The sequence below is a fragment of the Camelus dromedarius genome, chromosome 10, assembly GCF_036321535.1.
Source record: "Camelus dromedarius isolate mCamDro1 chromosome 10, mCamDro1.pat, whole genome shotgun sequence".
NCBI lineage: Eukaryota > Metazoa > Chordata > Mammalia > Artiodactyla > Camelidae > Camelus > Camelus dromedarius.
Window position 1 is genome coordinate 21,641,364 of NC_087445.1, and position 16,195 is coordinate 21,657,558.

At 41.7% G+C, this 16,195-nt stretch overlaps 1 protein-coding gene across 1 annotated transcript in view; it reads right to left on the bottom strand.

The window, feature by feature from the left end:
• SH3GL2 (SH3 domain containing GRB2 like 2, endophilin A1) overlaps positions 1-14,028 on the bottom strand; it is a 171,881-nt gene extending 157,853 nt beyond the window's left edge. Inside the window, exon 1 of the mRNA XM_031449657.2 lies at positions 13,862-14,028. Coding sequence (XP_031305517.2) covers positions 13,862-13,906 — 45 coding nt within the window. The 5' untranslated portion in view covers positions 13,907-14,028. The remainder of the gene's footprint in view (positions 1-13,861) is intronic.
• Between the last annotated feature and the right edge of the window lie 2,167 nt (positions 14,029-16,195).

Sequence of the window (16,195 nt, forward strand, 5' to 3'; positions counted from 1 at the left end):
CTGAGGCTGTGTTTCTTGGTTGTAGTTCCTCCATTCTGTTCTATTTTGCTTGAGGTGGAAGAAAAGATGTATTATTTTTCCATTCATGCTCTCCTACACTCTGCATTTTCTGTCCTCAAAACAGAAGACCACCAAGAGGATCACTGGGAACGTCTCCCATCTTCTTAGAATGTCTCCACCGCTCTTCATCCTTCTTTGCTGAATAGCATTGCTTACACATCTTTTGCCAAGAAGCTAAGAAAGAAGCAATGCCCTGGAGACCCCTGGTATGAGGGCTGAAGAACGAAGCTGGCCTGTGCGCACCAAATGACCGAGAGCATCTTGCAGAAGCTCTGCTATACTATGTCCTAGCTGCCCACCTTCCCTTTGCTCAAAACAGAGTCAAAGCCATGACACTGTCTTTCCTAAGGATCTGGGGGGAAAGCATTCAAAAGAAACATTAGCAAAAGTCATAAGCAGCCTTCTTATTCACAAGAGCTCTACACTTCTTATAGAAACAGGAAAAGCAGCCACGCATTCAGAAGCAACCCAAGCAGCACAATTTAATTCTGGGCTCTACAGAGGGTGAGGCAGGTATTCTAATACTCTTAAGCTAATCGCCTAACGGAGCAAACCTACACTGACTGATAATTCAAGAATTTGGCTGGAAACTGGGTTTGCTCCCAATCCCAGTGAGAGCTTGTAAGATTCTTCTGTCCCTTGTTTTCAGTCTAACCTGAGCACATGGAAGTGGAAGAAGTAAAGATGATGGAAAGAAAATGTAGTGAGAGAGAAAAACCTAATTACAAAAGACAAGGAAGAAAACGTAGAAACACAAACTGCTCATCCATAAGTCCACTGACCAAGAAAAATCACTGTTTAAATGTTAATTTTAAAAATAATCTTACAGCATTATATAGCACAGTGCCTGGTATATAAGTTCTCAGTGTATTTTATCTACTATCGTAGCTCTTTTTTCCAATATAAGGCTTGTTGAATATCTACTTTACGTCCTGCTTTTCTCAAGAGCGATCATCATGAATACTCCCCTACACCAATAAGAACTGCTGTGTAGATAAAACAGCTACAGACACTCGATGATGCATAAGTACTGTGATCTACTTCCCTATCCACTAGCATTTGCATTCAGGTTCTTTCCAACTTTTCACTACAACACTACTGAAGTGAACAACTGTGCACACAAGTGTTTCAAGTTCATATATTTATTTTCTGTAAACAGATTCCTAAAAACAGAATTACAAGCAAGAGAACTGCTGATATCAACACTTCCACCATCAAATGAGAACCCCCATACTTACACCCTTGCTGACTCAGAAAGTTATCATCCCTTTTAATCTACGCTGACTTAGACAATGAACAATGTCACATATTGCTGTGTGATTTCCATGATTTTATATCTGCATCCTGGCCCCTTGCAGTCCTTTCCTATGCGGTCAGCGCTGTTTCCACAGACATGGAACCTGCGACTACAGAGGGCTGACTGTACCACGTCATTTTATATACGAGACTTGAGCATCGGCAGACTTTGGTATCTGTGGGGGTCCTGGACCCAATTCCCTGTGGATAACAAGAGAATGCAGTATTGCCTTTCCAAGTTCTTTTCTAATTTTTCTATTAAGGTGTTCATCTTTATCTTACTGATTACTAGATGCTTTAAGATATTTTTTAGTTTGACATTTAAAGTTGGAATAGGACTCATAGTTGAGAATTACTGGCAGTTATCAATTCTGAAACTAGCCAGTCTGGACAAAAATCCTAACTCTGCCACTAAAGCTGTACAACCTTGAGTGACTTACTTAGCCACTCTGTGCATCAGTCCCCTCATCTATGAAATGAGAAATAATAATCCCCTTATGGGGTCTTTTTGCGTAGTTGAGTTAAAATAATGCCTAGACATGCTAGGCATTTTCATAATTAAGGAAGTTTATCTTATATTTACAACTTTATAACTTTACATGGGCATGTTTTAATGTAATTTCTAAATTAATTCTTAAAAACATGTGATGTATTTTTAAGCAGAAATAAGCAAATATAAAAATACAAGTACAGGATAACCCCTTTCAAATATATACAAATTGGATAAAAAGAAAAGAAACAGGAAGGATGTATTCATTCAACAAACATATATTGAATTCCCACTAAGAGACAGACACTGGTGACACAATGAAGGACAGAACAGAGTCCCTTTCTTTATACCCACCCTGAGGGATACCAACAAAGAAATAAACTAACAAGCAGTCCAGTGAGCCAAGCCCTATACTTCAGAGAAGCACTACAGGCAGTTCTCACAATGAAGAGCATTTAACCCACACCAAACAAGGGAAGGGCACATTTCCCTAAGAAATGATCAAGCTGAGACCTGAAAAAGAAGTAGTGATTAGTTTGTATAAAGTGGAAGAAAGAGAAGGGGAATTTCCACAAAGGGGACAGCATGGTGCAAAGCCTGTAAGGCAGGCAAATGTGTGCAGTACACAGGGAAGGGGTAAGAGATAATCACACGTATAAAGAGCTGCGAGAGATGATACCACATAGACAAAAAGGGTCAGACCACACTCCCTTCAAACTCTTTCATGGGCCTTACAAGGGCTTTACATGGGAGCTTTAAAGACCACTGAGGAGCTTTAAGCAGAGAAGTAACATTAGATTTGTTTTTTAGAAAGATGATTATGGCTACACTTATGCCCAGGTCCATTTTACCTTGGCTGTGCAACTTAGGAATTGGGGGCCAGGGGGGTGGAATTGAAATCAAGTGACTTGTGATTTGTTTGGGGTCTCACGGGTCCTCAGAATGGGAAAACCAGGAGGACATCTGAGGTCTCTGAGCCTCTGATCCTGGGCTCCTACTGATCATGTTCTACACAGCCAAATGACGGACAGTCTTTCACCATTTTCTAAATGATTTCAAGAGCTTCCTTCGAAGTACGCCTCTGCAATCCCTTCTGAACATCAGGCACAGAACAGATGACTCTGTGCTGCTCTCATCAAATGACCTTCCCTTTTATGATACATAATCAAATCCAGCCGTGGGCAGGAAATTCCCCGATGGTCAGAAACTGGTCGACCATTTACTCTGTGAAATTGTGGGAGAAGGCAAGTTTTGAACAATACAGTTGGTGCACACTTGTGTCTTCAATAACACCGATTCCCCCAATGAAGATCTCATTTGTTTTAGTCTCCTTATAATCGCTCTGATTTAGTGAAGGAAAAAGTCTTCAGTGTATTGTTAGGATATTTACTACCTGCCTAATATTTGTTAATCTCCTGTTTTAACAAAAGCAGAATAAACTTTGAGCTCACAGATTTAATCAAGTGAAAATATCTAAGACTTAACTTTTTGTGTATGATAATTTTTTATACCTCTACTTATAAAAAGTGATAGCGGTTTTTCCATTTATCAAAGTGATGAATACAGATGCCCAAAAGTCATGAAGATAAAACTGAATGACAAATTTTGGAAACAATCAAATTACTCCATCATAACCAAATGGAACCGTACAGAACTTGAAAGAGCCTACAGAAATTCACCTGAATCATTCAGAGCAGCAACCAGCAGACACAGTGACATCAGACAGCAGTAACTTAAACATAAAGGGAGAGCCAATATGTATCACATGATAGCATAACTCACTGCCTCATAAAAGTAAAGTAACAGTTACCAAATTCAGACAAATGTACTGATATAAAGATTTTATGGTAAGTTTCTGATTAGGACATATCCTTTGACATAAGGTGGTTTATGGTAAAATGGATCAAAATGATTTAAATGGGTACATCTTGAGACAAAGAAAGTAGCTGAAAGCTTGTAAAAAATGAATTAAATGCATCTTGATGATCACAAAATACTTGCTGAATAACTTAAATCTTATAAACATCGACAACCTTTTCCAGCTTCTGTTGGAGCTAAGAAAAAGGAGTTTTCCAAGTCTACATCAAGAAATTTACAGACAAGATGCATTCTAAATATCTCTCTAGAAAATGTGGACTGGATTGAAGGCAAAGGTAATCACCCCCAAAAAAGTAGAAAATCTAAAGATTTTGGGTTGGTAAGCTTCAAAGGGACCAAAGATACACAGAGAGTAGTGGATGAGATGAAAAGAAATGCGCTTACTGGAAAACAATTTTAAGGTTTATTAAACTTAATTAAAAAATGGAATAGGACACAGCACTCCAGTGCAAAGTTAAGCATATGAAGTAGAATAGAATCTCTAGGTAACAAGATACTAACTTTCATGAGCAAAATCTTGGTAACAGTAATGATGAGAAATATCTGCAGAAAGCCTCTCCCTCAGTTTGCCTAAGACATGACGGAGAACAGCCACAGCCAAGGGTTTGGCTTTGTAGGTCCCTCTTGCCCAGAAGTAGCTATTTAAGCAGTTTAATGAGTAATATGAATATGGCCAGCAAGCCACTGAATACAGCATTCATGAAACATAAAGAAGCACTCCAGGGTCACTTCAGTGAGCAGTACAAGCAGGGAATGAGAAGGGTGAAAGCTGCACCCACCCTGTTATCAGTTCCTACAGGACACCCCTTCTTTGGGTTTCTTCATCACTCAGACACAGAACAGTGCCTGACTGTTCTCTCCCTGGCCAAGCTGCTCAACTGGCACCAAGTCCTTACAAGGACCTCTCAGGGGGCCAGACCTCATCCTTCCAAAAGATGTCTGTCACTGTCCACCAGCTGCACCGAGAAAATCACTCAGGGCTTTGGATCCAAGAATCAAGTCAAAGAACATGGAGCTCACACATCACAAACACCACCAAGTGTGCCACACGTATCTGCAATCCTCAACAACAACTTAATGAACAACTTCAAATTACCATGTAGCTGTCTGATGTGCTCAAATGAGATCAGGGCATTTCTATGCATCTACGTTGGCATCAGCCTTCCACAAGCACAGACACAGATGCAGCGTGAACAGTCAACCACCCACTCTCACTGTAAATGTCCCTGATGCCTTGCTGGAGACTAATAATTCAAAAAACTCTTCAATGTTCTACAGTCTCTCCACTCCACAGTTAATGAGGCGGTCACTGCACCACCAGCCTACCAAGCTAAGAGGCTGCTCGGAAAGTAATTAACAGCCTCACTGTTTAATACAGATGAGGGACTACAAAAAGAAATTTGAGTTTCAGAAAAAAATACCAAAAACCTAAGCATAGGGGAAAAACCTGTAAAATACAGCACTTACTAAAAGAGGCATATGTAACACTGACCTTGATGTAATATGAAAAGATTGATTCACCAAGTGAGACAAATTTTACACATGTGTTCATGCTGTATGTATATGTACACATACACACACAGGCACTCATAAGTGTGTGCATTATACAAATGAATGTGTTTTAGACAAAGGGGATGACAAAGACCTCTAGCGTTTTACCCACACCCACCTCTACATCTGGGTGCACTGACAGACTACAGTTTCCAGCCTCCTCCCTTCTTCCCGTGCACTTAGGCATTATGGTCTGGCCAGGTTACAAGTTCCAGCCAACTCAACTTAAACTGAAGTGACTGTTCCTTCTATTAGTTTTCTGGTGTTGCAACAAATCAGCACAAATTTAGCAACTTAAAACAGCAGCCATTTATTAGCTCACAGCTCTACAGGTCACAGTCTGGGCCTGCCTGACTGGGTTCTCTGCTCATAGACTCACGAGGCCAAAATCAAGGTGCCAGCAAGACTGGGCTCCTATCTGCAGGCTCTAGGGAAGAAGTCTCTTCCAGTCAAATTGTTAGCAGAATCGAGTTCTTTTAGGCCCCAGACCTCAGGAGGTCCCTGTTTCCTCGTCAGCTGCCTTCCAAGAGCTGCTCTCCGCTCCTGGAGGCTAAGCACACTCCTGACCCGGTCCCTCCATCCCTAAACAGCAACAGCATGTCCAGTTCTTCTCACACTTCCAGTCTCTCTGACCTCCCCTTCTGCTACCAGCTAGGAAAAAAAATGCTCTTCTTTTAAAGGGCTTATGTGATTAGGTTAATCCCAATTGTATAATCTACCTTTGCCATATAAAGTAACAATCTCAGAAGGGACATCTTTTCACAGTGACAGGCTGACTCACACTCAAAGGGGAGAGGACTACACCAGAGCGAGGGTCACTCAAGGTCTCAACATTCTGCCAACCACATTCCCCTCCCAGATCTCATCCACTGAACTCCTATGCTTGTTCCAACACACTCTTTCACTCTGACAATTTTGAAAAATGTGTGTTAGAGATGGCAGAACCCTAGTCATCCTGGATCCCTGAAGCAAATAATAGGAAACAAGAATGAAAGGAGCTGAGACCAGCAAATATCCATTAACACTTCTTGGCTAAACGAAAGCATTAGGACATCTTGCAAAATTCAGAGTAACAAAACCAAAGCTACTGGTTGAAAACAAGGTTTAAAAAAGATCAACTGGGTCCAACAAAACCCAAAAAGATTCCACGGTGGTAACTGGCCAATGGAACCGACAAGATTTTGAAGAAACTGTATTGCTCAAATCAGCCATGAGCCATTAGTAGTTTAAGGCCTGTGACTGTAAAGTGACCCCCAAATTTAAATAAACAGGGAGCTGACTAAAGAAGCTTTGCAGCTCCCAGAGGCCACGCTCCTTGTCACCCTCTTAGATTTGGCCAAATAGAAGAAAGAACAAGAGTGCTCCCCAGATGGTAGAAACCACGCAAAAAAAAACAGAGGTTGGGGACTTCACAATGCTTGCTCAGCAGGTGGCATCCATCCCCTTTACGGACCATCACCGCCATGACTGCTACTCTTTCCTTTCACAAATGGGAGTGTTCCCTGTGAACACGGCTTCCTACACACTCAAAAGCACGGGCAAACTATCCATCAGTACCTCACGAGCATTGCACCTTGCTACTGAGGTATCGTTCAGCATTACAGAACTGCTCCAACTAGGATCTATTTGTAAATTCAGTTTACATTATAAGAAAGACATTTCTGTTTCTTTCAGATATCATAACTCTGAAGAGGCTAGAAAATAAATGGAAACCTCCTAGGAGCTGGGTGGTTCCTGAGAATGACAGACAGGGTCCCCATAGTCATCATACCATACACAACTTGACCCAGGGGTTGGGGAGAAAGGTTAGAGTAAAGCAACTAGAGCATCATATTCCAACTTTAGAAGTTGTACTAAATGTAAATTCTTCATAAATAGTAAAGTTATTTCCCGAAGCATAAGACTCAGCTGATTAGTTTGTAGTGTGGTTTGAAAATATTTTGTTGATAGTCTGTGAGAACACTTGAGAAGGTCTCACAACATGACATTTTAATAACAGCTGTACGGAGCTGTTGTCTTAGTCTTTAGTATCCATAGTAGACCATATAAACCACTCTTAAACATTTGGGCTCAAAGTGAATAAGGAAATAAAGAAAATCTAAGCCAAAAAGAAAGAGAGAGAGAAAGGTTGTACTGTAAAAATTTTAAACTTCTTATTTTGTCTCCTGCTCCCTCAACATTCCCCACCCACACAAGTGGTGAGCACCCCACCCAGGTGACTAAGTGCACCAGTGTGATAAGGTGGCCTCACCACAAGTTCCCGTCTCTGTCTGCCCTGACTGTGACCTGGTACGTAATATTCTCACACACTTAGGAAATTCCCTCCTGCCTTTTCTTGAGTGCTCCACGCTGACCTTCAATCAAGATACTTGTCAAGGGTTTTCGAGCTCTCTCTCGGCCCCCCCACCTGCTTGGTTGAGCCCACTCTCTTGGCCATCCTCTTAGGTGGCCCCCTCTCAGTGTGCAGGGACTCTATTCTGTCTCTTTAGGACCTGAGAGTATAATAAACTTTGTTCTTCTAAACCTCTGTGTACGTCCTTGTGGCCACAACCGATTGTCACATAAAAGAACGTAGAACAAGGGAACAAAGGACTGAAAGAACAGAAATGGGAAAGAGGGAGGTCAAGGAAACCCTTTGATTGCCTACCCCCCAGTATCTCACCCATCTGGCCTTAACTCGTGAAGAACTGCTCAGGAAAGTCCCACAACTTTAAACCCTAGAGCTGTTCTTCAACTCATCTCACCCAGTTCTCATGATTCACTTATCAACAAGTCTTGCCCTTCTCACTCCTCTCTCCAGCTACCCACTCTAAAGAATGCCCAGGCTCCTGAGGCTCTCATGCAGCCCAGGATCTGCTCTGCCAGCTGAAGCTCCTCCCCCAACCCTGATATTATGCCCCTCCCTGCACAACAATATTTCTTCTCAAAACAAGTTACCACTTTCCCAACCAAGTCTTGACATCTTCAAGTTATTTCTGATTAATTCGGGAGATACTTTAAATTTTCCAAGTTGACTGAAACCAAAATTCATATAAACTTAATTTAAAACATTAAAGAATCACTGTGGGGAGAAAAAAACCCTTGCAAAAATATAACTGGGTCAACAACAAAAGCTTCGATCAAGAAGAATCTAGGTGATAAGCGAAATTATTTTCAGTCATCATTTTCAGTTCAATCACCCCACAGGTCTGTCCATTTGTCAAGCGTATCAGGAAGTTAGAGCTCATTAACAACTTTTTTTTTTAACCTGGGTCAGGTTATCGTAACTATACAAGCATGGCACTCTGACAAACATGATTCCATTCAATCCCAATACCTCTGGAAACGTTTTTTTAATATTTGGTTGCCCCTAAAATTCATTCAAGATGGCTGCATTTTGATCAGACATTCTAAAGCCCAGTAAAAGAATGCATGGAGTGACTGCTATTATAAGCACCACCCCATTCTCTCCTGATGACATGATCAACTTCTTATGATGTATTTTTACTTTGTAGGGGGAGAGTAGGGATCAGGAATTCCTTTAAGAACCTGGGAACAGGCTAAGGACACTGTCCCTCAGGAAAATGCACATATAAAAATGTGACATAATTTTAGAAAATAAATAGGCCCTCCACAGCCTATTACAGACCCCAGGCTAAGAACCTGATAACAATGCAGGGATAGGGACAAGCCAGACTCGAGATTCTGAAGGCACCAGAGATTTTACTGCTCAGCACAGGCAACTAAAGAACAGAGAACCTCACTCAGATAAACTCATAGCTAATTATATATTTAATTACATACCTTAACAAATTTAAGTCTCGCCAAATCAACGAACGCATAAACACATTCATGTTAAAATTCTCCAGAGCAAAACGTCTATACAAAACACACCTTACATGTGATGCAAGCATGAAGAAATTAGTTAAAACAGAAAGGCATAAAATACCAATGTAATTAAATGTTTCCAGTTGGAGAATCTGAGTGTGACAATAATTACATGCTAGACTATACCATAATTAACACAGCCTAACCAAATATGTGTTATCCTTTTAAAAAACCAGAAGATACAGTTTATGATAGGTATATATCCTAACCAGACTCACTGAAAAGAAAGCATATCTCATTCTATGCAATAAAAAGTTATTTATAGGTTGAATTGACTTTTTACATGTTGAATCAAATACAATATTTAGAACAGTGTGGTGAATGCTTTTACGAAAATAAGAACTATTACGGGCTGATTATGCCCCTTTCCCCCAAATTCATACATCAAAGTCCTATCCCCCAGTACCTCAGAATGTGACCTTATTTAGAAACAGGGTCATGAAAATGTACTTACTTAAGATGAGGTCATACTCATCACTCTACTGTCCTGGAGTCCATACAAAAAGGGGAGATTTGGACAGAGACAGACAGGGAGAACACCATGTGAACATGAAGGCAGAGATCAGGGTGATACGTCTACAAACCAAGAGAAGCCAAACCATCATTACAAAGTCCACAAACGATAAATGTTAGAGAGGGTGTGGAGAAAAGGGAACCCTCCTACACTGCTGGTGGGAATGTAGTTTGGTACAGCCATTATGGAAAACAGCATGGAGATTCCTCAAAAAAACTAAAAACAGACTTGCCATATGATCCAGCAATCCCACTCCTGACCATATATCCACAGGGAACTCTAATTTGAAAAGATACATGCATTATTCACAGCAGCACTATATACAACAGCCAAGACATGGAAACAACCTAAATGTCCATAGACAGATGACTGGATAAAGAAGCTGTGGTATAGATATGCAATGGAATACTACTTAGTCATAAAAAATAATAAAATAAAGCCATTTGCAGCAACATGGATGGATCTGGAGATTGTCATTCTAAGTGAAGTAAGCCAGAAAGAAAAAGAAAAATACCATATGCTATCACTCATATGTGGAATCTAAAAAAAAAAATTTTTAAAAAGAGGACACTAATGAACTCATTTACAAAACAGAAACAGACTTGCAGACATAGTAAATATCTTATGGTTACTGGGGGAAAGAGGATGGGAAGGGATAAATTTGGGAGTTCGAGATTTGCAAATGATAACCACTATATATAAAAACAGATAAAAAAAACAAATTCCTTCTGTATAGCACAGGGAACTATATTCAATACCTTGTAATAATCTTTAATGAAAAAGAATATGAAAATGAATATATGTATATATACATACATGGCTGGAACATTATGCTGCACACCAGAAATTGACACATTGTAACTGACTATACTTCAATAAAAAAATAATAATAAATTTTAAAATGTTAAAAAAAAAAAAAAAGAAAGGCCAAAGATTGCCAACAAACCACTTGTCTGGACAGAAGCACAGCCCTACTGACACCTTGACCTCAGACTTCAAGTCTCCAGAAGTATGAGACGGTAAATTTCTGTTGTTTAAGGCACTCAGTTTGTGATACTTTGCTACTGCTTTATCAGACTAATACAAAGACATAACAAAATTTACTCTGAACAAAATTTTGTTCTACAGTAAGGTGTGTCCATATCAAATGCTTGATAAACTTAAAAAAAGTAAGTATAGATTTTATAAGAACAGCAGGTTAACTAGAACCAGAGAGCTATTTTTACCTAATCTGCTGCCAGCTTAAACCAACATGTGGGGGAAAAAAGGCATTACTCTTGCAAAAGTGAAATTTCAATATGGATAAAATTCACTAAAGTAGAATAATGTATGTCCATTTGTCCTATTTTATAGTAAAAAAAAGAATATCTTATTTTATTTTAATTGCATGGTAAAGTATATCTTCATGAGCAATTGAGTAATAAAGTACATTCAAGTGAAAAAAAAGATGATCCATATTTGCTATTTTAATATATTCTAAAGCTTATTTTCCTCTTTAGTAAAATGTGTTTGGCGAAAGCATCTTTTAACTTCCAAAGAGCAGAGATGTTGAAAATAACTGTCAGTAACAAGGTAGAAATAATCCCTTCTAACGAAGAACAGTTGTGTAGATTAGTTTAAATCTAATCAGAGATTTGAAATCAATAGGTAAACACTAAAAATATTCTGCTTTATTAATACAAATATCACCCCTTACAAACATAAGCAAAGCACTCAGTTTCACAGACACAAGAGAAATGTTCCTCAAGAGGGCCTTCCACTTATAAACACAGGCTATCTAATCCAGCATACCCGTTATCAAAAGGAAGTAATTCTAAAGTCTAAAGTTTCTTCTGTAGATAAGATCAAGTTCATGGAACTGTACGGGAAAAAATGGCTTAAAAAGTAGGACATGGCTATTTCCCCTAATATCTTTGTCACATGCAAACATTAGCACTGGCTTTATGTACCTTGAAAAACCCATCCACGCGCAAAAATAACATTTGCCTTGGGTTTTCTAAGATTGTGCTACATTAAGTTTTGGAAAAGAGATTGTACATTAACTTCATCTTTAAAATGAAAGGTTTTTCAGTAAAAAATAGTAATAATAATAAAAGAAAAAGAAAAAAGAAAGGAAAAAAGAAAGGAAGAGAAGAGAAAGAAAAGGAAATGACAGCGATTCTAGAGTCAATGTGATAAATACCAATCTTATCTCATCACAAGTAGACCTCCTGCAAGGCTCTGTCTAAGAAGTTCTTTCATATTCCAATTCAAGTTTTTTACTCTGAACTTCAGAGCTACAAATAACTTCAGGATTTAGCTGAAATGGAGCTGCCTGATTATTTTTTTAAGGTAGCAAAGCTAGAAATTCCAGTTTCTGTAATTTCATGTCTCACTATTACTAATAAAAGGGACAGTATTTTATACTAATAAAAATATTTTTAATGTTAATACTACCATTTACTAAACACTTTTTATGCATGTTCTACAAAATCATTTATCCATACAACAATTCTAAGCAATGGTTATTATCCTCATTCTAGCAAAGACAGATTCAAAAGCTAAATGACTTGCTCAACATCATGGATAGCAGAGGTAGGTCAATCCTCTGCCTTTCCCACTCCAAAGCCAAGATTCCTAATCGCCTTTTAGGGCACTAAGGATTGCAAACGAAGTCTTCAGAATCAAAGTAGAAAAAGGATGCAGTGTTGGTAAATACAGTGCTGGGAGGTGCTTCACAGAAGTGACAAGTATCTGAAATAAATAAGGTTGGTGACAGCAAAGAAATCCTGCCTGAGAATTTATGGGTAACTCATACGCTGCTTCTGTAAACCTGAAGGAATCTGAAGTAAAAAGTTATTAGAGGGCTTCCAAATTACACCAACAATATACTTGTGTTTACAAATATTTCTGGCAGAGAGCTCAGGAAAACCCAAGGTGAAAAGCAAAAATAATTACACGAATAGGGATTTTTTTTTTTTACTGAAATAGTCTTCGTTTCCTTCCTTTCCTAAGTTCGCAAATATAACTACTCTATAAAGGCAAGTCTGTGGTGACAGAGGTGGCGGGTGAGCGCACAGGGGATGAATGTCACACAGCATCTGTCACTGTGGCTTCACCAACATTCTGTAAGACACAACCCTCACCTTTTCTGAAGGCGGTTTATAATAGGACTGTTACTGTAGTAGCCCAGGAAAAAGCTCACTACTTCTGAGAAATTATGAGAAAGTCTGATATTAATTATGGCAACCTATGAAAAAAAAATGAGCCTAAATTATGAGAAATATTTAAAGAAATTAACGAAGTCCCTAGCAAATGCTCTCTTAAACTAGAACTGTTGCAGAAGCGTAAAAAATTAGTAATCATACTCATTATATAAGAAATAGGTCACATAAGTATTCACTTATTCTTGCCTATATAAAATTCTTCACCCCAGTTCAATGAGATTTAAATTACTAGAATCTGAATTAAATAAGCTTTATTACAATCACAGCTTATTAACCCCATGAAGATGGGCACATCCAAGATGAAAAAGGCTCACTAAAAATAACACTTTAAAATACATGATGATTTGATAACGTTAAGGCTGCAAAACCCATGGGAAATTTGTAAAGGTATGCAGACTGCTGGCCAAGCCTTGGCCTCAAAGGAGTTTGACGACCGAGTTCTCCAAGGAAAAGTTAATGCATGAGCTTCCCAGAAGGAAGCCCCATCCTCCCATTTCCTCTGGAGCCTGCGGACTACGTGGAAGGAAGGATTCTGAGACCTCAGGGGAAGAGCGCAGACCGCGGGCATCGCCGCAGCCACCCCCAGTGCGGGCCACCGCTCATGCCAGCACATCCCGGGACAGCCGGACGCACCGGCACCGCAAGGTCACCAGGGAAGAAGCGACTTTACATAATCTCCCGCCGCGCCGCCCCTCCTTGCCGTGCCCCGGCCGGGCGGTGAGGGGGCGGCGCGCAGGGCGAGGAGGCCGCACGCGGGAGACCGGCGGCTGCCCTCAGCGCCCCCACGAGCTGAGGGTGGAGGACGGAAGGCGGGCTCCCAGCCCCGGGATGCCCGGGCCGCCGCCGCGGCGGGCAGGGCGGGCCGTGAGGGGCTCTTCCCGGGGTAGGGAGCTCGTCGCGGGCCGGGGTCCCCACGTTGCCGGACGGCTGCCAGCCCCGAGGGCGCCCCTCAGGGCTCCTCCCGGGACCGCCCCGCGGCGCACCTGTCACGCGCCCTACCTGAGTGGCTTTGTGGAACTGTTTCTTCAGCCCAGCCACCGACATGGTGCGGGAGGACGCGCAGGCGGCTGCGGTGCGAGAAGCGGGCGGCGGCGGAGCGGAGAAGGAGGGCCAAGCGGAGAGACGCGCTGGCCGAGCCGCCGCTCGTCGTGCCGCCGCCGGGGCTGTGGGCGCGGGGGCGCGGAGCGGCGCGGGACGCGGGCTCGTGCGGAGAGACACCCTGACGTCAGGGGCGGGTGATGCGGCCTCTTAAAGGGGACGCGGGAAGCCCCGCCCCGGGCGCGGGCTTGGTGCGGCAGGTGCTGCGGCAAGCGGTACCTGGCGTCAGCCGCCGGTGCACCTGGCTCCGCCACACCAGCGGGCTGGCTGCTGCTCAAAGGGCCAAGGACGTTTTCCCGCCCCAGGAGTGTCACTCGTGCTCCCGCGGACTGCGGCCCGCTGAGTTGGCAACCCAGGCACCGGCACGACTCAGGTGACTTGCTGGGCTTCCAGGTAGCCGCAGGGGCATTGCCTACAGCCCAGCCGGCCTGCCTGCCCTTTGAGCCTGGCCTCTCTGCAGCCTGGAAAGGAGTGGTATTCTCTCTGGGGTAATGAATAAGTCTTTGCTCCTTCTCTGACTTGCATCCGCTCACTTGGTCACAGAAAAACATTTCTCTGTCCTGGTTTCAATATCGCTTAAGCCTCCATAACGTTAGGTAAAGCCAACTAAAGCTTTTTTTTTTTTTTCCGATCTGATACAATTTAACGACTTTTTAAAAAGATGAAAATAAATTTTAAACTTTAAAGCTGGTCAGGTAAATAGAATTGAAGTAGGATATTGCTACAGTAATAGCATTTAATCCTCTGTTTACAGACATTAAAAAAAAAACAAATATGAACCTGACTTTCAGTTATGACAGTGGATTTAGGATTTTCAATCTAAAATCAGCATTACATAAGGTGAAAAAGCATGACGCAAAGTTGTACGAATACTACATATGTAACAAAGTATATATGACTAGGCTGAAGGGAAACTGATGTAACAAGATGGACTGGTAGCCCAACAGGACTAGAGAGCTTCTGTATTCTGGTAGTTAGCCACTTCCTCTGGTTCTTCTAGGACTAAGGAGAGCATAGAGAAGAACTTGAGTTCTGTCCCCTTGTGCGGACCAAAAGTTTTATGGAGGAGAAGCCAGAGTGATGGAAGCAAAGATAAGAGACATTGCCAAGAATGGATAAGGAAACATGGGAGAATGGGAGCATTAGGAATGCCTTGCGTTACCTCCATGACCCCCACTGCCAGGTGGGAACCACAGACCCCACTCCTACCCTTCTAGCCAGACTGCTTGGGCACTGGGTAAATACCTTATATTCCTGTCCATTAGCTGGTCTACCAATCATAGGCCTTCTTGATAATGTGAACTGAAACTCATAAAGGCAGAATCAAGCAAATAGTGGTGAATCACAGAGCAATAACAGCACATGGACTCCTGACCCACTCTGCAAAGGGAAGCAGACAAAAGGAGCAAATGTCCAAAGAGGAAGTCGTTACCGATGTTCACATACCTTCCGGATCCACGATTGAACTGCACTTTCTAAACTCCTTGTGGTTAAGTGAGGCACTGTGACAAGTTTTAACTAGTGAGATAGGAAGGAAAGTGACTGTCACCTCTTGGCAGAGAATCTAACTGCTCGTATGAGATACTACAAGGCCCTATTACCTCTCCAACAGGATATTAGGTAGTTGTGGTCTGTCAACCAGAATCCAGGGTGAGCGCAGAGCAAAGTTCCCAGCTGATGTCCAAAGACATTAAGCATGAAGGAGAAATAAACCTGAATAATTTAATTCACTTGAGTCTGGGGTGTTACTGTGGCGAAACTAGTCTCTCCTGACTAATGCACAAAAGAGAAAATGCCTTCCCATTTCTTAAAAGATGAAGGGAGATTTTCCATTTATGCCATGGCCCACGTGTATTTTATTTTTTGTCATTACGTGTACATGAAGTGGCCTGTTTCCTTCTTACAAAAGCTTCAGTGAACTCTGGGAGTTGTGTTCTCTTTTTTTTTTTTTGCAGCCTCATGAAGCAGTGGGCAGACTCAGCCCCGAGGCCCAAGGGTCACAGGGAAGGGTGGCTCCAAGTGTTGACCATACCCTGACCTCCAACTACAGACAGTGAACAGTTAGCTCTGGAGATCCAGAGGAAATTCTAAAGGAACATAAGGGCAAGAGACAACTGTGTTTCAGAGAAAGATCAGACAGGACAAGATGATAGATAAGTGAGGCTACTGACCCTTCAGAACCAGAACAAACCAGGAGAGTGAAGTTCCTGAGGTCCCATGGGGTGGTTTGCCTCG